Here is a 21,984-nt window from a genome sequence, read left to right on the forward strand (position 1 = left end):
TACACATTTCTTATTAAAGGGGAAGTAAAGTCTAAAATGAGGCTAGAAATGCTGTATTTTGTACACTAAACATAAACATGAACTTACTGCACCAGACGCCTAATCAAACAAATGATTTATGCTTTCAAAGTTGGCCACCATCTTGTAACTTTGTTAAACATCTTTGCAAGACCAAGACTGTGCACATGCTCAGTGTGGTCTGGGCCTCCTTAGGGATTGTCATAAATTATCAAAACAGCACAAGTCAAATAATATCTGCCAAAAGTCGAGAATTCCCTGTACTTCGGCCAACTGTTGAACTATAATAACTAATTAACTAACTAGAGATTGAACCACATTTGCACTGAGTATTAAAACTGAAAAGGATTCAGATTGGGTCTTGGAAAGATAATTTAGGGGTACTCTATCTGCATGGTGGGATTCAAGTACAAAAAAAGCTGCAATCTGTCAGATGTGCAAATCAGCAAATGTAATGTGGCCATGTACTTATCGCCTGCCCTATGGACCTGCTCGGCTATTCAACAATCCAAAGGTAAAATCAGTGCACACAATCCCTGGAGGACTGATGTATTATTATTATTATTATTACTATTAAGAATCAGAAAAATTCGTCATGCCCCACTTACTTTTAGCCCTCCCGATTTCGGGTTTGAAGGGTGCGTCTCAAAAGTGGGTCAACCAGGTGACTACTGTGGCCAGATTGGCAATAACTTCCAAATGGAAATCCCCCGCCATCCCTTCCGCACAGGAAATAATCCTTAGGCTTGAAAATAACAAACGATTTGAGGAAATGACTGCCCGTATTAACAATTCCTTGCAATTGCATAATAATATTTGGGGCAACTGGGATTATTATCTAATTTCTAGGGATGACCGATCCTGATTTCCCTCTTGCTTTCAACACAGCTCGGAATATGTAATGTCTCTACTGGCTGCTTCTTCCCCTTCCTACGATATCTCTTGTGTTGGTTGCTTTCTTCTCTCCCTCTTCTTACTTTCCAAACTTTTTTATTATTTTGACTGTTGCTTTTTCATTACGGTTGTGCTGTTTTGATACTTTTCTGTAATTCAAACTTCAGTCTGTACTGTAATTTAGATACCTTTGCATGGAACAGAACTGATTGTTATAGATGATGACATGAGTCTTTTGTTGTGGACTATGTAAGTTTATTGTGAAACTCAATAAAATCTTAGTTACAAAAAAAGAATCAGAAAAATGAAGTGTCCTCAAAAAGAAAGACATAAGCTGGTATCCTGCCTTCCACCAACTGTAGGCTTAAAAATGATGGACACATCTCTTCTTTAACTCCCAGTGAGATGCATTTTACATAGGATTGTGCCCTCTGGCTTTTCAGACTCTTTTTTTTCCTTTTACATTCTTCATTTGATAAAGAACCAATTTTCAGGTAAATATTTCTCAGTCAAGGCTGAAAAAGTAGGATTTAACCATAAAATAGGTTAATTTTAGTCTATACTAGTAGGCTTGAAGCAGGCAGTTTCAGGAAGATATGGTGAGAACTGGGGAAAATGCCTATTTTCTCACCTAGATTGAACTGAAGCCCACATAGGGTGAGATTTTGGGTGAGTATGTATTTGCTGTCCTAAATAGTCTTGGAACTAAAACTGAATAACTGAATGCCTGATAGATATTTCCTACATTTATATTCATTTCATGAGCTAAGGAGCATTGTGACCAAAGGTTGGACCTTCAAGTGACGCTTGAAAAGAAAACATTTGACAGCCACTGCCTTAGGCTTATGGTGTTTAGAGAGTTTTGTATGCAGAATTGTTAATCACTTAAAGCATGGTAATTGCTTCCAACCTCCCTTTGGAGAACTGCATTAAAATGCCAGAACAATATTCACACAATTCTCACCTGTACATGCAGCTGTGTTCAGAATAATAGCAGTCCGACATCACCTGATCAATCACTGTTTTTGGTTGAGGTTATATTTCTACATGTCAAATAATTTACTAGTAGGTGTAGTAGAGTAATAGAAACCCAACAGTCATGACATGCTGCTGATTCTGTGTCATTGAATCATTCATTGAGGCTTGTTGTAAATAAAAGAAGAGTTCCAAATAATAATAGCTTGTTCCAAATAATAGCAGTGTGGAGTTCAATTAGTGAGCTCAATCATTCTGTGACTGGGTAAATAGATAAGCTGTGTAAACAAAAAATGTTTCCAATATAGTTAGTTAGCCAAAAATGTAATGTATAAAGGCTGGAGTGACTGGATGTCCAACATAATAGCTAGAACACTACTTCCTGCTCTGCAGCTCTCTCGGTTTCCACTGATTGGTTACAAGGAGGTAACCAATCAGTGACTTGAGGGGGGCACATGGGTCATAACTGTTTGCTTTTGAATCTAAGATACATGCTGAGGATCAATTTCAACCTCAATGAACAGTTATGTGCCATGTGACTGCCCTTAAAGTCGCTGACTAACTCATAGTTAGAGAGCTGAAAAGCAGAAAGTAGTGTTCTGTTATGTTAGACATCCATCCAGTCACTCCAGCCTTTATACATTTATAGATTTTGGCTAACTATATCAGAAACATTTTTTATTTTGCACAGCCTATTTACCCAGTTTTTATACTTATACTGAACAGTTCCTTTAAAGACTCTGCTATTATTCTGAACACAACTGTATGCTTAGCTATTTAGAAGGCTCTTAAAAACACACTATTTTTTGGCTGCCTTTCTTTTCTGAGTTCAGGACGAGGGCAGCTGCTCAGTGCTCAATTATATAATATATAATATAAAAGTATATGGAGCGAAGGACCACATCTAAAAGCAATAAGACAGTTCTGACACACATAAAGGAAAAAAAGAGTTGGTCTGAGCTTACATAAAGCCGTAGTGGGGCTCATTTATCAACACTGGGCAAATTTGCCCATGGGCAGTTACCCATAGCAACCAATCAGCAACTAGCTTTTTAAAGCCAGCTGTAAGTAGAACAATGAAAGCAGCAATTTAATTGGTTGCCATGAGTTACAGCCCATGGGCAAATTTGCCCAGTGTTGATAAATGACCCCCATATATTCCAGAATGTGATGTGTGTACATAACATGTATTCTATTTCCAAATATTCCAGAATGTGATATGTGTACATAACATGTATTCTATTTCCAAATATTCCAGAATGTGATATGTGTACATAACATGTATTCTATTTCCAAATATTCCAGAATGTGATATGTGTACATAACATGTATTCTATTTCCAAATATTCCAGAATGTGATATGTGTACATAACATGTATTCTATTTCCAAAGTAAAAAACTTCTGAACCTAGAGGAGAGGAACATGGGTTATTAGTAGAACTAATACACTGCCAGAGTGATGGAGGCAGATTAATACTGTACAACAGCTTCTCGGCAACCTCTGAAAATGATACCGAGCACAGATATTTCAGGCACATATTTGCCTGGGTCTGCAATAAGTTCACGAATCAATGACATTTTTTTTTTTATACCGACAGGGGAAGAGCGGACTAATTGGGCAGAATGATTTCCATTTTCCTCCTCAGAACTCTCCGTAGATTTATTCTAATGGCTGTGAGCTTGGTCACTGAGACAAGGCAGGTGAGAAGTGTTATCGAGCATAGACGTAATATGTGCCAGGCATCTGACGCTGTATAATTCCAGCTAGACGAGAGGGTAAGTGATAATTACACATACGCTAATAACATTTAAGGATAGAATAAGATTATCTCTAGAAGTGGCAATTAATTTTTCCATATAAGGAGGGAGTGTAGAGGCGCTGTCAGACCAGGGAGAGCGGGACGACCTTGGTTTTAGCTGAGCGCCGTGCCTCCTTTCTATTGGTTTGTTCCTGATAACTCCTGTCAGGTGAAATGAATAAGTGATGGTAATTGCAGCTTAAAGCACCAGATGAAGAAGCTTAATGTGAGAACGGTGTACATTGTTATCTAAGTGGCTTTCAGTCTTCTGTTGGATTTCTAAAGGTGTACGTTAATTACTGCTCCAGTAACCAGTGCTAGATATGGAAAATATAATGTGACAATGCACAGAAAGGAGCAATCTAGTTTCAACATGTTCAGTCAACCTCACTGCCAAGACTTCCCAGTTAACCAAACATTTTGGTCGAACGTGGCCATCAGGCTAAACAAATCTCCCCAAGGTATGGTGCCCTAACAAGATGAATATGGAAGCAGAGCTTCCACAGGACCAAAGGAATTCAGTTAAAAAATAATTTTATTTGTAGAAAAGTTACCGTATATACTCGAGTATAAGCCGAGGTACCTAATTTTACCTACAAAAAATGGGAAAACTTATTGACTCTAGTATAAGCCTAGACACAACTACAGCCCTGTCTCCCAGCAGCGCACATTCTGCCAAAGCGACCCCCCCCAGCGATCAACCGGACTTCTTTGCAAAGTTGATGGTGACAGAGAATTGCCAAATGGATTACTGTGTGCATTGTCCCACTGTCCCACTACCATGTGCAGAGGGCGCTGTGTGATATTGCCATCACTGTTAATCTTTCGTATAACCAACAGAGGGCGCTGTGTGATATTGCAGTCACTGTTATTCTTTCATATAACCAACAGAGGGCGCACTGTTATTCTTTCATATAACCAACAGAGGGTGCTGTGTGATATTGCAGTCACTGTTATTCTTTAATATAACCAACAGAGGGCACACTGTTATTCTTTCATACAACCAACAGATGGCGCTGTGTGATATTGCAGTCACTGTTATTCTTTAATATAACCAACAGAGGGCGCACTGTTATTCTTTCATATAACCAACAGAGGGCATTGTGGGATATTGCAGTCTCTCCCCAAGTGTACTGTTGGTATAGGAATGATTAAAAGTGACTGCAATCTTAGCTACTCGGGTCAGGTACCGCTGACCCGAGTATAAGCCGAGGTAGACTTTTTCAGCACATTTTGGATGCTGAAAAACTCGGCTTATACTCGGGTATATACGGTAAAAATATATCAGCATCTCCATATACCCAATGGCTGATATATTTTTAACTTTTCTACAAATAAAATTATTTTTTAACTGAATTCCTTTGGTCCTGTGGATCCGTTTTGAGTGCAGGTCAACTCTCCTTCCATATTCGTTACTGTACCGCTCCCTAAAACTGGGGGTCTGGGGCTGGTGCACCCGGACCACTTTCACTATACGGCGAGTCACTTTATATCTCATTCTGGAGCACCTTGTTCTCTTTCAACTATTTGCCCTAACAAGATGGCCTTATTTAGGTCAATTTGTTAATCCGACTCAGTCACAAATTAATTTTGAAATCATGCTTCCATATTCAGGTCCCTGAATGAGCATCCTGAATAACTGAGCACTGATAATGAAAGACACATGGGGAGGCCCATTTATCAAAGTACGAATTCTTCTCAATATTTACTGAAAACGACTCCGACCAAATCCGTACGGGATTTTCTCCTTATTTATCAATACAATTTCCCAATACAAAAACCATTAAATCTTCGGATTATTGTACGAAACCCAGGGCAGATCAAAATATCTTTAGGACTTCTCCCATTGACTTGTATTAGGGATGCACCAAATCCACTTTTTGGGATTCGGCCGAATCCCCGAATCCTTCGTAAAAGATTCGGTTGAATACCGAACCAAATCCTAATTTGCATATGCAAATTAGGGGTGGGAAAGGAAAAGCTGGGGAAATGTTTTCTATTTCCTTGTTTTGTGACAAAAAGTCATGTGATTTCCCTTCCCACAACTCATTTACATATGCAAATAAGGATTCGGTTCTGCCGTGCACAAGCATTTGGCCGAATCCAAATATTTCTGAAAAAATATATGCAACCTTGGCAGGCCTGAGATTCCGGATTTTCGGATTCTGACTTTTTCCATCCTTGGGGTATAATTAATCCTGAAAAAATTTGTGGGGTTTTTTTCCAATAAAAATTTGTATTTTATACTAAAAAACACAAAGGTTTTTGGCATTCGGAGTTTAGTAAGTAACCACCTTAGCCAGTTAGTTAGTAAATCTATGGCTGATCAAACCAGGCAGGAACATGATGCTTTTCAAGAGTTATATGAATTATTTATTTGTGGGCAGTTTGACCACTTGCAGATTAATAAATAAGAGCCAACTGATCTGTATGTGGGTCAGCCCATTCGATTAAAGCTATTGAACTAGAGGTCTCACAGGCCACGCTTTGGCCTCCAGCCTACCCAGGAGCTCCACTGACTTTGTATCACATGTTAATTTTATTTCAGTCTGTCCCCTAACCACATGTTATGTCATATCAGTCCAACTATCACCTGAGAATGGCTGGAAAGCACTGCATTAGCTCACCATAACAGCTAGTTCCATCCTATTTAGAGCTAGATCATGAACGGTGATTTGATCAGTAGTGTTTTGCATTTGGGGTATTTAAAGGAGAATTCAACCCGTAATAAAAAATAAACCCTCCCCCCTACCCTGAGTAGACCCCCTCCCTCCTCCCCCCAGCCTACTTTTTTTACCCACCCCTCCATGCAGATTCTGACCTCGGAGTTCACGACAGCCATCTTCTTCTCCAGTAATCTTCGTGTCTTGATGGCATTTTCGGCGCATGCGCAGTTGGAGTAAATTTCAGGTCCCAAACCACTGCGTATGCGCCAAAAGTCACAAATATTTCTGCATGCGCAGTGGTTCGGGACCGGAAATTTACTCCAACTGGGCACGTGCTGAAACTTCCGAAAAAGTCAGAAGAAAGAAGATGGAGCCCGTGAACTCCAAGGCCAGAATCTGCACGGAGGGGTAAAAAATTTGGGTTGGGGGGGGGGGGCAGGTAGGCTGGGGGAGGAGGGAGGGTGGTCTACCCAGGGTAGGGTTTTTTTTTATTACGGGTTGAATTCTCCTTTTATGATGTCGTTTCAATTGCTCATTTGTAGCCCACACAGTCACCTTCAAGGGGGGGGGGGAGACTGCAGATGGGACTCCAAGAGATTCATGCGTAGAAAAGAGAAATAGGACTTGGGGACGTAAGTGGGGTTTAGTTGATCTAAGCATGCTTTCAGCATATTGATCAGGGGCATGATTCTCAGTTTGCTGGTCTTTAATTTCTGCATTTGACCCTCTGCCCAAATGACCAATGCATTAATTACTGTGGCACTCAGGGGTAAGAGGAGGGAGCATGAGGCTCTGTGATTCCTGATGGCAGCCTTGAGGCAACACACATAACCCGAAGACCATCCAGTTCAACTGAAATTGACCAGATTGGATGTTTTGTTCTCTTTTTTGTGGCCAGAATTAAAAAAGGATTGAGATTGCAGCAAGCCCCTCGCTGTGCAAATCAGCCTTCCCATTGTAGATTGGCTCCATGCACTCACTCCTACTGTGTGTGATATGGGACATATTTTTGTACACGGTCTCATGTCATTGGACTCTTTCCACTGTGTCACAGAATATGGGCAGATCTTGTTATCCATCACTACTGCCTTAAATTTCCTGACAGTCACTAGAAACAGTGGGCCACTTGTTAAAGCCATCAAAATAAGAAACTTATCGAAAGGGGAATTATGTGACGAATGTAACGAGGATGGAGCTGCCAAGTGATGTTATTATGCTCTACTTTAAATGAAATGATGTATTCTCTAGAGTCGTTCTGTAGCAGCTGACAACGGTGAAATGCAGAGCAATCACATTAATCCCAATTACCCTGTGATAGGTGAATGGATTCCCCAGCTTCCAATTTAGCGATGAGAAGATAACATTTTGTGAGAAACAGGGCAAAAGTACATCTTGTCTGCAAAATTGTGGAGTTTTTTTATAGCACTCTTATAAAAGCAGATGATGACACTAAATTCCTTCATTTTCTATATATATTTATGTAATCTCTGTTCGGGTCATATCTTACGCCCCTTATTGAGTGCTGCCCAACTATTTTTCCTATAATGGGTCCAATAATATACAATTTTCCCAAGTGCTAGATTATATTGAAAATTAGTACTTTGATGCCCAGTTATTCCTATCCAGTAAAGAATCTTATCAAACTGGTCTATGTATTTAAGTAAATATTGCCCTTTTACATCTCTTGCCTTGAACCACCATTTTGTGATGGTCTGTGTGCTGCCTCAGAGATCACCTGACCAGAAATACTACAGCTCTAACTGTAACAGGAAGAAGTGATGAAGCAAAAAACAGAACTCTGTCTGTTAATTGGCTCATGTGACCTAACAAGTATGGTTTGTTGGTTTGTTTGTGTGCACAGTGAATTGTACGATCCCAGGGGGTGGCCCTTATTTTTTAAAATGGCAATTTTAAATTTAGGATTACTCAATGGCACATACTACTAGAAAAGTATATTATTATGAAAATGGTTTGTTTACAAGAAGCAGGGTTTTACATATGAGCGGTTTTATGCAATATATTTTTATAGAGACCTACATTGTTTGGGGGTATAGTTTTCCTTTAACTTTTAGTATGTAATACAGGTATGGAATCTGTTATCCGGAAACCAGTTATCCAGAAAACTCCTAATTATGGAAAGGATGTCCACAATAGATGTCCAGATTTTTAAAATTGATTTCATTTTCTCTGTAATAATAAAACAGTAGCTTGTACTTGATCCCACCTAAGATATAATTAATCTTTATTGGAAGTAAAAGCAGCTTATTGGGTTTATTTAATATTTAAATAATTTTTAGTAGACCTAAGGTATGAAGATCCAAATCACGGAAAGATCTGTTATCTGGAAAACCCCAGGTCCCGAGGGTTCTGAATAGCAGGTCCCATTCCTGTATAATGCCTAATTCTAAGCAACTTTTCAATTGGCTTTCATTTTTTTTTTTTTTATAGTTTTTGAAGTATCTGCCTTTTTCCTATGACTCTTTCAGCTTTCAAATGGGAGTTACTAACCACATATAAAAAAACAAATGCTCTCTACGGCTACAAATTGTTGTTGTTTCTACTTTTTATTACTCATCTTTCTATTCAGGCCTCTCCTTTTCAAATTTCACTTAAATTCAAATCAGTGCATGATTGCTAGGGTAATTTGGACCTTAGCAACCAGACTGGTGAAACTGCAAACTGGAGAGCTGCTGAATAAAAAGCTAAATAACTCAAAAACGAAAAATAAAAAACAACTGTAAATTGTCTCTGACTACCGCTCTCTACATCATAGCTAAATGTGAACAACCCCTTAAATAGTAGCAGATCTGACTGTCCCCAAGTTCTGTTCCCACTGGACCCCAATAAAAATTGGATACTGAGTGGGATGGGGTATGGATAAACAAGGCTCAGTAGTAATGGGCATTGGTGGTTTAGATGACTAACCAAGTGTCAGTGCATCACACATTTTGACCCTTCAACAGTAGTTATGTATCTGTTGCTAGATGCACCTCATATTTTTGTAAATTAACTTTATGCATATTCATGCTTTCTAAAACATATACACTATTTTAGAAGCATTATCCAATTACATAAATTAGAAATATATTTTGTGACTCAGCTACAATGATAAAAAGTGAAGCAAGCACTTTAGTAGGATCTATGGTGCACTTGAACTTAAAGGAAAATAAAACCCTACAAAGAAGATGATTGGAAATGCTTTATTTTATATACTGAAATTACTTTACCTCCCAAAGTGGTGTCAGCCCTATGGCAGCCTAACAGTAATGATTCAGGCCTTCAAAATTGCCCACAGCAGCTCGACATCTCGGATCTCGTTAGGCCACCTGTTAAGTGTCAGCAGCACTGCACATGCTCAGTGTGCTCTGGGCTTGTGCTGAGAAACTAAGCTTAGGGGTTGTGGGAAAACATGAAAGCCTTATCAGAAAGTGAGGTTACATCTGTCATAGAAGGTGATGTTACAGGATTGTTTATTTATCAAAGCTGTTGCAGAGTTTCTGTGCTTTCATCTAATGTGAATCTGTATGAATTAATAAACATAAATGGAAAATGTGTACAGGTATGGGATCCGTTATCCAGAAAGCTCCGAATTACAGAAAGGCTGTCTCCCATAAACTCTATTATAATCAAGTAATCCAAATGTTTTAAAATTATTTCCTTTTTCTCTGTAATAATAAAACAGTAGCTTGTACTTGATCCAAAGTAAGTTATAATTAATCCTTATTGGAAGCAGAACCAGCCTTTTGGGTTGTAAAGGCAAAAAAATAAAATCCCATTTTTACTTTCTTTAATGAAAAAGAAACCTATCTCCAATATACTTTAATTAAAAAATGTGTACAGTTTTTAGAAGAAACCTGACTGTATGCAGCAAAATTCTCCCTTCATTTACTGCTGTGGATAGGAATTGTCAGACGGTCCCTAACTGCTGAGCAGGGAAACAATCATACTTATGAACAGCAGGGGGAGCCCCCGCCTTACTTCTCAGCCATGCAAAACTCAAGCAGCTTTGTTTATGACGATCCCTAAGCAGCCCAGACAACACTGAGCATGTGCACAGTCTTGGTCTTGCAAAGATGTTTAACAAAGTTACAAGATGGTGACCCCCTGTAGCCAACTTTGAAATTATTTGTTTGATTAGGCTTGTGGTGCAGTAAGTTCATGTTTATATTTAGTATACAAAATACAGCATTTCTAGCCTTATTTTAGACTTTACTTCCACTTTAATAAGAAATGTGTATGTTTCGACTTTACATGCCCTTTAATGTTAGGGATGCACCAAATCCACTATTTTTGGATATTTTTGGAACCCCCGAATCCAAATCCTAATTTGCATATGCAATTTAGGGGTGGGAAGGGGAAAACATTTTTTACTTCATTGTTTTGTGACAAAAAGTCAAGTGTGATTTCCCTCCCTGCCCCTAATTTGCATATGCAAATAGAGCTTGAGTTGGTCCCTAAGCTTATGTGACAGACAGCAGCCCAGAGAATGTCCTGTGAATCAATAGAAAGGGTATGTAGAGGTACTGGGGGCATCTTTACAGGCACAGATCTTTACTGATTTGTTGGTGGCAGTGGGTGGTTCAGAAGTGGTGTAACATTTCCAGCCTAATTAATTGTTGAACTGTTATTAGAGGAAAAACAATCCTATTGGTTTTATTTAATGTTTAGAATAATACTTTTGAATGAAGATGCAAATTAACAAAAGATCCCTTATCCGGAAAACTCCAGTTCCCAAGCATTCTAGATAATAGGTCCCATACGTGTATATAGAAATATTCACTAGGAACATCTACTTAATGGAAATCAATGTGCAAAATATGATTTTGTTAAATATTTTGTATAGGTATGGGACCTGTAATTTGGATCTTCATACCTTAAATGTACTAGAAAATCATGTAAATATTACGGTAAATAACCCCAAAAGGTTGGTTTTGCTTCCGATAAGGATTAATTATATCTCAGTTTGGATCAAGTACAAGGTACTGTTTTATTATTACAGAGAGAAAGGAAATTATTTTTAAAAATGTGAATTTTTTGATTAAACGGGAGATGGCCTTTCCGTCATTCGGAGCTTTCTGGATAATGGGTTTCCAGATAATGGGTCCCATACCTGTACAATTCCCCTTTAAAAAGCAAGCCAAGCAGTACTTAGCAAGTGTCAGATTCCATGATTCTGTCTTATAATACAAATGTTGGTTAAGGAGGGCATGATTTGCACATTGATCACACAAAAATTCAATTTGCCCTCAACACAGCTTGTTTGTCTTCTTAATAAATCAAAAGCTGGGAGCTAAGAGCGGTGATTGAGGGGTGCGCGTAAGCTCCGGGGCACAGAACAGATCTGGCATGCCAATACTTTAAATGCCGGGAGGCCAAAGCAATTACAAAACTAAATAAAATGAAGCATTTATAATCACGGTGTTCATATTTATCGGCACTAAGGCTAAGGCCACACTAGGCGATAGCGCCGCGATTTGACTCGCGGCGACTTTTCGCGGCGACTTTTAAGCCAACTTTTAAGCCAACAAAAACCTGCGTGCCTGGGACGACCGTCCCCCTTGATGGCGACCCTGAACGGTGTTATAAATACATTTACCTTATGTATGAATGCAGCTACCATTAATAATCAGCTGTGAGCTCTGTTGACAACGTACTTAATTATATTGATAGAGTCATTAATCTTACATTGAAAAGCCACATGTACATTTGCCCATTTCACATCTAATTTCGATGTCTAAAGCGATGGATGTGAATTGTGCCAGAAACGACAAACGCTGATTTAAGCTCTTAAAAAAAAAAAAAAGAGCACCAAAGAGAGGCCAAAGAAGTGCAGACTCACCAAGTGTTCAGCCTTTCTGCGCTCCTGACTGGTGATGTTCTTCTCCCGCAAAACGGAGGAGCTCAGCCTCTCGTGGGCTGCTTCCCTCTCTCTCTTTGCAAGACGAGCCAGCTCTTCCTGGATGAGGGCCTGTTCCTTCTCATACCTGGAGCAAGGACACAGCAGCTCATTACAAATTCATTTACAATAAAGGGTTCAGTACATTAATTTAGCAAGCAATTAGGCCACAAGTTGAATTTAAAGGACAACTAAACAGGGGGTCACCATCTTGGAAGGTGTCTGTGACACTCACATGCTCAGTGGGCTCTGAGCAGCTGTTGAGAAGCTAAGCTTAGGGGTCGTCACTAATTATCCAGCAGAAAATGAGGTTCCCCTGTAATATAAGCTGATGCTACAGGGCTGATTATTAAATTCTGATGCTAATTGCACTGGTTTATGTGCTGCCATGTAGTAATTATCTGTATTAATTACTAATCAGCCTTATATTGTGACATTTCTAGTCTATGTGTACTGTATATTGTGAGTGGGTCCCTAAGCTCAGTAAGTGACAGCAGCACAGAGCATGTGCAGTGAATCAGCAGAAAAGAAGATGGAGAGCTACTGGGGCATCTTTGGAGACACAGATCTTTACTGCTAAAGGGCTGTGGTTGCCTTGGGCTGGTACAGAATCACAAAACATACTGTACAACATTTTTAGCTACTTCTTTAGTTAAAGGACCAGTAGCATAAAACAAAAATTGTTACAATATAAGGCTGATTAAATGTTCAAATCACAAAGTCTTTATTAAGAAATAACTTACAGAAACTCCACTTGTGCTCCTCTTCAGAAAGCAATCGAGCAATTAATCGTGCGGCGCTCGATTTCTCCACCCTGCCTTTCTTAAAGGAGATAGCCAGGGAGGAAAAATTGAGCGCCTCACGATAAATTGTCACCTTTACTGAAGAGGAGCGCAAGCGGAGTTTTCATAGTTATTTCTTAATAAAGACTTTGCAATTTGAAAGTTTAATTTGTGGGGGGTTTTTTCAATGTATTCTAATGAATTTTGCTGTACCTGTGCATTCCAAAGTTGGGGCAGAAGGCAGTGAAATGCGTTTTCTTCGCTGGTGTATTAACACGTTATAGTTGTAAATGCAGGGTCACTAAAGGTGTATATTTATCAAAGAGTTTAGTTAGAGATCACCACAGTCCACTAGAGTGAAATTGCACCACTCTCCATTCATTTTTATGAGATATTAAAAAAGTATTTATCAGTGGGTGAAAGTGAAAGTTCACCCCTTGATAAATACACCTTTAAAAATCCCTTAAAAACTAATGGAGAGTGGCGGAACTTCACTCTAGTGGACTGTGGTGTAGAGTCCTGCAGTGTGTCGGGTACCCACTGAAAAAAACCTGCAGTACCCTGCGGGTAGAATTTCCGGGTGCGGGTATAGACGCGGGTCGGCGGTTCTGCAGGTTTGCGGGTCGGACCGCGGGCCTTCTCAATAATGATTTTTACTCCTTTTTTCTGATCACGCCTACTTCTGATGATGTCACTTCTGGTTTACAATGACAGCACTTCCTGTTTTACTGCATTTTTCTGATCACGCCTACTTCCAATGATGTCACTTCCAGTTTACAATGACAGCACTTCCTGATTCTTGATGGTCAGCGGGTCTGGGTTGCGGATAAGGTACTTGCGGGTCGGGTAGCGGGTCCAAGCAGGTATGAATGCGGGTTGCGGATTGCAGGGTACGGGTTCCAAAAAATGGACCCGCGCAGGACTCTACTGTGGTGATCTCAGACTTCACTCTTTGATAAATATACTCCTAAGAAGTGCAACATCGCACCCCTTACAACATATACAGTGTACATGGAGCACCTGCGTCACTTCCAAGTGCAAACTGTACTCTTCACTTCACAAAGGTACAGCTCACAAGAGCGCACATGAACATCTGGAATGTTTCGGGTAGGCCTTTCTGGTGCATATACTGTAAATAACTAACAATTGTTACATTATGGGGCAGATTCATCAAGGATCAAATAGTCAATTCAAATTTTCGAGTTTAAAAATTCGCACATTCAAATTTTAATCCCTCTATTTGAGATTTATTACAACTCGATCATGAAACCAGCACTAATTCGAATATTCACCATCTAAAACCTGCCGCGTTCATGTACAAGTCAATGGCAATATTGCCCTTTTACAGCTCTTGCCCTGAACCACCATTTCCTGATAGTCTGTGTGCTGCCTCAGAGATCACCTGACCAGAAATACTACAACTCTAACTGTAACAGGAAGAAGTGTGGAAGCAAAAGACACAACTCTGTCTGTTAATTGGCTCATGTGATCGAACAAGTATGGTTTGTTGGTATGTTTGTGTGCACAGTGAATCGTACGATCCCAGGGGGTGGCCTTATTTTTTAAAATGGCAATTTTTTTTTTATGATGATTACCCAATGGCACACACTACTAGAAAAGTATATTATTATGAAAATGGTTTATTTTCTTGAAGCAGTGTTTTACATACGAGTTGTTTTATGCAATATCTTTTTATAGAGACCTACATTGTTTGGGGGGTATAGTTTTTCTTTAAAAAATTCACATGAATTTGAATTTCAACCTTTGATAAATAGGCCTCTGTATGTATTATTTTTACTTTTATCTACAATCATTCACCCATGATTACCCACACACAGGTCATATTCCTTTTCTGACCTACCATACACAAAGGCAATGACACTCCCTGGACCAAGTAAAGTATAAGGGTAGTCTCAAGTTCTGCAAGAGACCACACAGGAAAATTGTGATGCAGCAGACTATTATAATTCTGTCAACTGAGCACAAGCCCAGGACAGGCAAACTTTGACACTGTTGGACTGACTCTGGAATTCTAGAATTTGCAGTTCTGCAACATCTAGAGTTGAAAGCTGTCTGTCCATAGCATTAACTATTAGAAATTCAGCCAGGCTTACCTCCTGTAGAGATCCTCCTCTGCATACTGGTGCCCTACACCTGTTGCTGTTGGCTTGTGAACACCTGCAATATATATTACAGAATATGAAAAGGAGTTGCATTTATACCCCACAAACCTTCCACATAGACCAGATAATCTCTGCATTACCATCTTTTGATGTGCTGGCTGAATGGCTTGCTGAAGGCCCAGCTTTAGAAGGGAAGGTTGTAGGACCTGAAGTTGTCCCTGAGGCTGCCGATGTACTTTGGTCTTTGGAAGGCAAGTTGGAATCTTTCATCCGATTAACAACTTCATCAGAGAGCTGCACAATGAAAGTAAACATGTTTTAGAGATGAACAGAATCAAAAAAAAAATTCATAAGGACTTCTGTGCAAAAAGCTGAAGATTCTATGTTTTACTTTGGCTTCTGCTCTGAATGATGTAGGGGTTGAATATTTCATGACTCTATGGACTGATAGAATAAAAAAGTATAACACGTTCACGCTGAGGCCTTATTTTTGTGGTTTAAGTTAGTTCATGAAAACTATACCCCCAAAATGAATACTTGAGCAACAGATATCAAATTAAGTGGCATATTAAAGAATCTTATCAAACTGGAATATATATTTAAGTAAATATTGCCCTTTTACATCTCTTGCCTTGAACCACCATTTTGGGCTGGTCTGTGTGCTGCCTCAGAGATCACCTGACCAGAAATACTGCGAATTTCGAAGTGTTCTTTTGGCTACTTCGACCATTGAATAGGTTACTTCGACCACGACTTCGAATCGAAAGGATCGAACTAAAAATCGTTCGACTATTCGACCATTCGATAGTCGAAGTACTGTCTGTTTAAAAAAAACTTCGACCCCCTACTTCGCCACCTAAAACCTACAGAGCATCAATGTTAGCCTATGGGGAAGGTCCCCATAAACTTTCTAACAAATTTGGGATTGAAGGAATTTCGTTCAATCGAAGGATTAAAATCCTTCGAATTGTTTGATTCAAATGATTTAATAGTTCCATGGAACGATTAAATGTTCGAGCATTCGATCGAACGAATAGCGCTAAATCCTTTGACTTCGATACTCGAAGTCGAAGGATTTAACTTCGACAGTCGAATATCGAGGGTTAATTAACCCTCGATATTCGACCCTATGCAAATGTGCCCCTATGTGTTAACAGAGCCTTGGAAAGCTGAAGTCGCTATTTCTTGTCTCTGAATCACCAGCCGTCATTTAAAAGACGTTCTAAGAGCGATGGAAATAAACCTTCATTACTGTCAAGTGAACTACATTTCTGGCAACAACAAAAATGTTAAGACCTATAAATACAGTTAATATACCCCTTGAACTTTACATCAAGAAAAATGTCAAGAACCTGTCATCCAAAATATATATTGTGGGCGGATTAATAGAAGTAGAGACAGTCGGCTATATACATTTTTTCTAAGTAAATAAATGGAACAGACCTAAGAAAATAAGGGACTACTGAATGGTCATAGAAATCAAACATTATAGTTTCATGAAAGGCTGTTAAACCAATATAAATATATACCAATAGATAACTATTGGGTCCTTGATAGAACAGTGCTATGATTTGGCTACACGGGCACTATATTGCTCAACGTGTCTCTACATCTGGTTTGTAGCTTCTAGGAGTCTGTTCAGTCCTTGTTTCCTATTGGAGGTGGCTAGGAGATGTGACAAACCCCCAAAAACATCATAGTTGACATGAGGCACAGGAGCTTCTCAGAAGGTCCTGGGTTGGGCATTTTGGCCCTGCATATTTGGTTTATTAATAAATGCAGGGAGCAACACTTAAAATCCCCCTCTGGGCCAGTGTCGTTAAATGGGTGGTTCCTTTTTATTGTGTTATGTAATAAAAGGCACTAAGTTTGCCCGGGGCAGTAACCTATAGCAACCAATCAGCAGATAGCATTCACTAGTCACCTGTTTAAATGCAAGTATCTTATTGGTTGCTATGTGTTACTGCTGCTGGGCAAACTTAGTGCCTTATATTACATAAAGGGGATATTATGTTATAGAATGGCCAAGTCTAGTCGCCTTTTCAATTGGCCTTCATTTTTTTTTTCTTTTTATGAAAAAACATGTCATGGGAAAACATGTTTTTTTGTTAAAAATGCATCAGTTAATAGTGCTGCTCCAGCAAAATTCTGCACTGAAATCCTTTTCTCAGAAGCGTAAGCTAGACATTTTGTCAGTTTCCCAGCTGCCCCAGTCATGTGAATTGTGCTCTGATAAACTTCAGTCATTCTTTACGAGTGATATCACCCCCTTCCTTCCCCCCCAGCAGCCTAACAACAGAACAATGGGAAGGTAACCAGATAGCAGCTCCCTAACACAAGATAACAGCTGCCTGGTAGATCTAAGAACAACACTCAATAGTAAAATCCAGGTCCCACTGCGACACATTCAGTTACATTGAGTAGGAGAAACAACAGCCTGACAGAAAGCAGTTCCATCCTACAGTGCTGGCTTTTTCTGAAAGCACATGACCAGGCAAAATGACCTGAGATGCACCTACACACCAATATTACAACTAAAAAAATTCACTTGTTGGTTTAGGAATGAAATGTTATACTGTAGAGTGAATTATTTGCAGTGTAAACAGTGTAATTTAGAAATACAAACTACATCATAGAAATCATGACAGAATCCCTTTAATTGTTTTAGAATTATTTGCCTTCATCTTCTGACTCTTTCCAGGTTTCAAATGGGGGTTGCTGGCCCCATCTATAAAACAAATTATTTGTAAGTCTACAAACTTATTGTTAGTGCTACTTTTTATTACTCATGTTTCTATTCTGGCCTATCCTGTTCATATTCCAGTCTCTTATTCAAATCAATGCATGGTTGCTTGGGTAATTTGGACCCCAGCAACCAATGGAGTTCTGCTGAATAAAAATTTAAATAACTCAAAAAATACATGTAATAATAAATGAAAACCAATTGCAAATTTTCTCAAATAGACATCATACGTAAAGTTGATATAAAGGTAAACAACCACTTTAATGTGGTTTAATTTGCGTTAATCTGAATATGTTAATCAAGGCAAATTTTTTGTCAAATCTTTTGTGATGGATATGGAACACGTTTTTATTTAAAAATTATGGATTCCGTTACCAAATATAACTAACAAGTATGTAAAAAGAACCAGTATGACAGGTTTAAGATACAGCGTTTAAATTATTAATTGCCTCATTATTTGTACCTTGTACTTTTAAAGGGGACCCGTCACCCCAAAAAAAATCAAAATCCTATTTTATCACATTAGTCAAGCAAAATTAACTTTAATTACAATATATAAATTATTTGAATCGGTGAAGAGAACAGGGGAATGTGGGGAGAGCAGTGACATCTAGGAAGTGCTGAATGGAAAGTGAAATGAATTGTCTGCCCCGCCTCTATGCCTAAGCCAAAGCCATAGAGGAGGGGCACCAAAGAAGTAGTACAGGCGGCACTCCGGATAAATATTAAGAGGTTTATTGTATCATGGGTAACAATATCGCCTTACGCGTTTCGGGAAAGCATTCCCCCTTATCATAGGCATTTTATAGAGGAGGGGCAGACAATATTTGATTGACAGCTGAGATTATTAAATGAGCTTACAACAGCTATGAATGCTTTAATGAAAATTTTAAATTGGATTTCATGTTTAATTTGAAAAGGACTTTTATTATACAGCTTTTTGTGTCTGGGTGGCAGTTGATATGCAATTTCAGTATATCACCACTAGAGGGAAATACACAAGAGCACAAAAGAATTATCTGACAAATTTCCGATAATGAAACTCTTGCGTTACAAATTTCAGGTTATTGCACAAAATACCAGGTACTAAAAATGCCTATGGCTGAGTTTATACAGGTATAGGATCCCTTATCAGGAAACCCGATATACAGAAAGCTCCGAATTACGGAATGGCTGTCTCCCATAGACTCCATTTTATCCAAATAATCCACATTTTTAAAAATGATTTCCTTTTTCTCTGTAATAATAAAACAGTAGCTTGTACTTGATCCCAACTAAGATATAATTAATCCTTATTGGAAGCAAAACCAGCCTATTGGGTTTATTTAATGTTTAAATTAATTTCTAGTAGACAAGGCAAATTATGGAAAGATCCGTTATCCGGAAACCCCCAGGTCCCGAGCATTCTGGATAACAGGTCCCATACCTGTACCTCTGTTTTGATGTTTACAAGAACTGTTGGACTGTTCACTGTAGAGTGTCTAATTTTTGGTAGCTTCTAGTAAATACAACCTTTCCATTCTTCTTTAAAGAGAAATCTGGCATTTAACTATACAAGCACAGGTTAGTACAAGTGTGTCATGGGCCTCCATTGATGCTTACCAGGCTGAAAAACAAATGGAATATAAATGTATGACAACAGTGACCCGATGAATTTTAAAGTAGAGTAAAGTAAACTCCAGTCCCCCTTTGAGCTCCGCCTTTGACCAAAAAAAAAAAAACTTCATTACATTATGTACAATTTTTTATGTTAGAATTAATAGCAAGTATATGCAGCATGCTACCTTCAAAATGAATTATCAGAGCGGGTACTAGGAGCTGTAGTTCAACAACAGCTGGATAGTAACAGGCGTTCAAACATCCACCTTTTAATTAACTTTTAGTATGATGTAGAGAGTGATATTCTGAGACAATTTGCAATTGGTTTTCATTTTGTTTTATTATTTGTGGGGTTTTTTTTAGTTATTTTGTTTTTTTATTCAGCAGCTCGCCAGCTTGCAATTTCAGCAGTCTGGCTGCTCTGGGCCTAATTACCCTAGCAACCATGTATTGATTTGAATAACAGACTGCAATATGAATAGGAGAGGTCTGAATAAAAAGACAAGTAATAAAAAGTAGAAATGACTATACATTTGTAACCTTAAAGAGCATCTGCTTAGAATTACCCATTCTATAACATACTAAGGGGCAGATTTATCAAGGGTCGAAGTGAATTCGAGAGAATTTTCGAAGTAAAAAAATTCAAAATTCAAAGTAATTTTTTGGATACTTCGACCATCGAATAGGATACTACCACTTCAAATTCGATTTGAAGTAAAATAGTTCGAATATTAGACCATTTGATCATCTAAGTACTGTCTCTTTAAAAAATCTTCGACTTCAATACGTTGCCAAATTAAACCTCCCGAAGTGCTATGTTAGACTATGGGGACCTTCTACAGCATTTTTCTAAGTTTTTTGAAGTTGAAGTAAAATTGTTCGATCGTACTATAAAACCTTTTGATTCGAATGGATTTAATCGTTCGATCGAACGATTTTACTTCGACCGCAGAATACCCAAATTCGATGAAAAAAGTTCGAATTCAATATTCGAATTCGAAGTATTTCAATTCGATGGTTGAATTTCTAAGTATTTTTAACTTAGAAATTCGACCCTTGATAAATCTGCCCCTAAATGTTAACTTTAAGGTGAACCAACCTTTTAAAAGGAGAAGGCTAAAACAAATTAAGCTTTATCAGAAAGGTCTATATAAATACACCAGTAAACCCTAAAAGTAATGCTGCTCTGAGTCCTCTGTCAAAAGAAAAACAGCATTTCTTTCCTTCTATTGTGTACTCATGGGCTTCTGTATCAGACTTCCTGTTTTCAGCTTAAACCTCCAGGGCTTGGCCTTGAGCATGCTCAGTTTGCTCCTCTCTCCTCCCTGCTGTAATCTGAGCCCAGAGCTATGAGTGAGCAGGGAGAGACTCAGGCAGTAAGTGATGTCACACCAAGCTAATATGGCAGCTGCTATCCTAAACAAACAAGAGAGCTTCTAGAGCCGTTAACTTTGGTATGGAAAAGCATTCTAAAGAATAAATATAGCGTTATAGTTGCACTATTGTGGCTAATCTATTGGCAATCAATTGCTTCGTTAGCGTTCCTTCTCCTTTAATGAACAGAGGCACATGTTATTATTTAAGGCCCTGGCAATACCAGCTTGAAAAGGGGTGTAGAGAAAAGCAATATAATGATTAGGCCCATTCACATAACTGCATTTTTATGAGATGCAATAATTGCAGTAGAACAAAATCAGGCAACCTTTGGCTTCCCTGGCACAGGATTCTGGGAGTTGTAGTTCTGCAGAAATGCGAGAGCCAAAGTTCGTCTGCACTAGCCATTCGTCTCACCCACAACCTGCTCAGAGTAGAAGATACGTTCTGTTTCTGGTACACAGCAGAGAACAGGGGTGGCCACGCCACAAACTCTCACTCACTAAGAAGCACGTGATATCTCCCAGCATCCCCTGAGGGGAGCGAGTGTCATGGTCACAGAAGCACAATGATGCAGCAGCCCCCAACCACAAGCACAGCAACAATAAGCGCATGATTAAGCCCTTCCTCTCACCCTGACTCCTCGCAGCACCCGCACCCTCTCCTCCTCATCCATCCCGAAGGACACCTTCCTCCCGGTGCTTTCACTGCCCCCCATGATGAATACCAAGGCAACCACTTCCAGACAGCTGCCCTGAAACAGAATAGTCACCCACGCGCATGCGCGAGTCACTCGGCGGTCATTGGCGGAAAATAAAATACAATAGCCAATTGTAGCGTTTTAGGCGGCCTCCACCAATCAGGAGCGGCGCCGTTCCCTTTTCGTCTTCTGGAAGTTGTAGTTCTGGCAAAACTGTGAGGGCGCGGTGCTGTGTGGGGATATTGCCAGTCTGTCTATGATTTATAAGGCTGGTTGTTTTGTAGCTCTATGTACTATTGACTTATCTATTGTGCACAGTATTAACGTCTACACATGTTTAATGAACATACAGCAAAAACTATATATATAATCACCCACTTAATTCGATCTTGCCCACTCCCACACCTTGTGTATT

General features: G+C 39.1%; 1 protein-coding gene across 1 annotated transcript in view; it reads right to left on the minus strand.

Annotated features, from left to right (window-relative positions):
• The window catches only part of chchd6.S (coiled-coil-helix-coiled-coil-helix domain containing 6 S homeolog), a gene marked incomplete at its 5' end in the record, with an annotated part of 240,562 nt that extends 218,855 nt beyond the window's left edge, over positions 1–21,707 (minus strand). The window contains 4 exons of the mRNA XM_018259891.1: positions 12,192–12,336; positions 15,145–15,208; positions 15,294–15,447; positions 21,504–21,707. Of these exons, the coding sequence (XP_018115380.1) occupies positions 12,192–12,336; positions 15,145–15,208; positions 15,294–15,447; positions 21,504–21,707 (567 nt within the window). The remainder of the gene's footprint in view (positions 1–12,191; positions 12,337–15,144; positions 15,209–15,293; positions 15,448–21,503) is intronic.
• Between the last annotated feature and the right edge of the window lie 277 nt (positions 21,708–21,984).

This window comes from Xenopus laevis, chromosome 4S (assembly GCF_017654675.1).
Source record: "Xenopus laevis strain J_2021 chromosome 4S, Xenopus_laevis_v10.1, whole genome shotgun sequence".
NCBI classification, from domain to species: Eukaryota; Metazoa; Chordata; class Amphibia; order Anura; family Pipidae; genus Xenopus; species Xenopus laevis.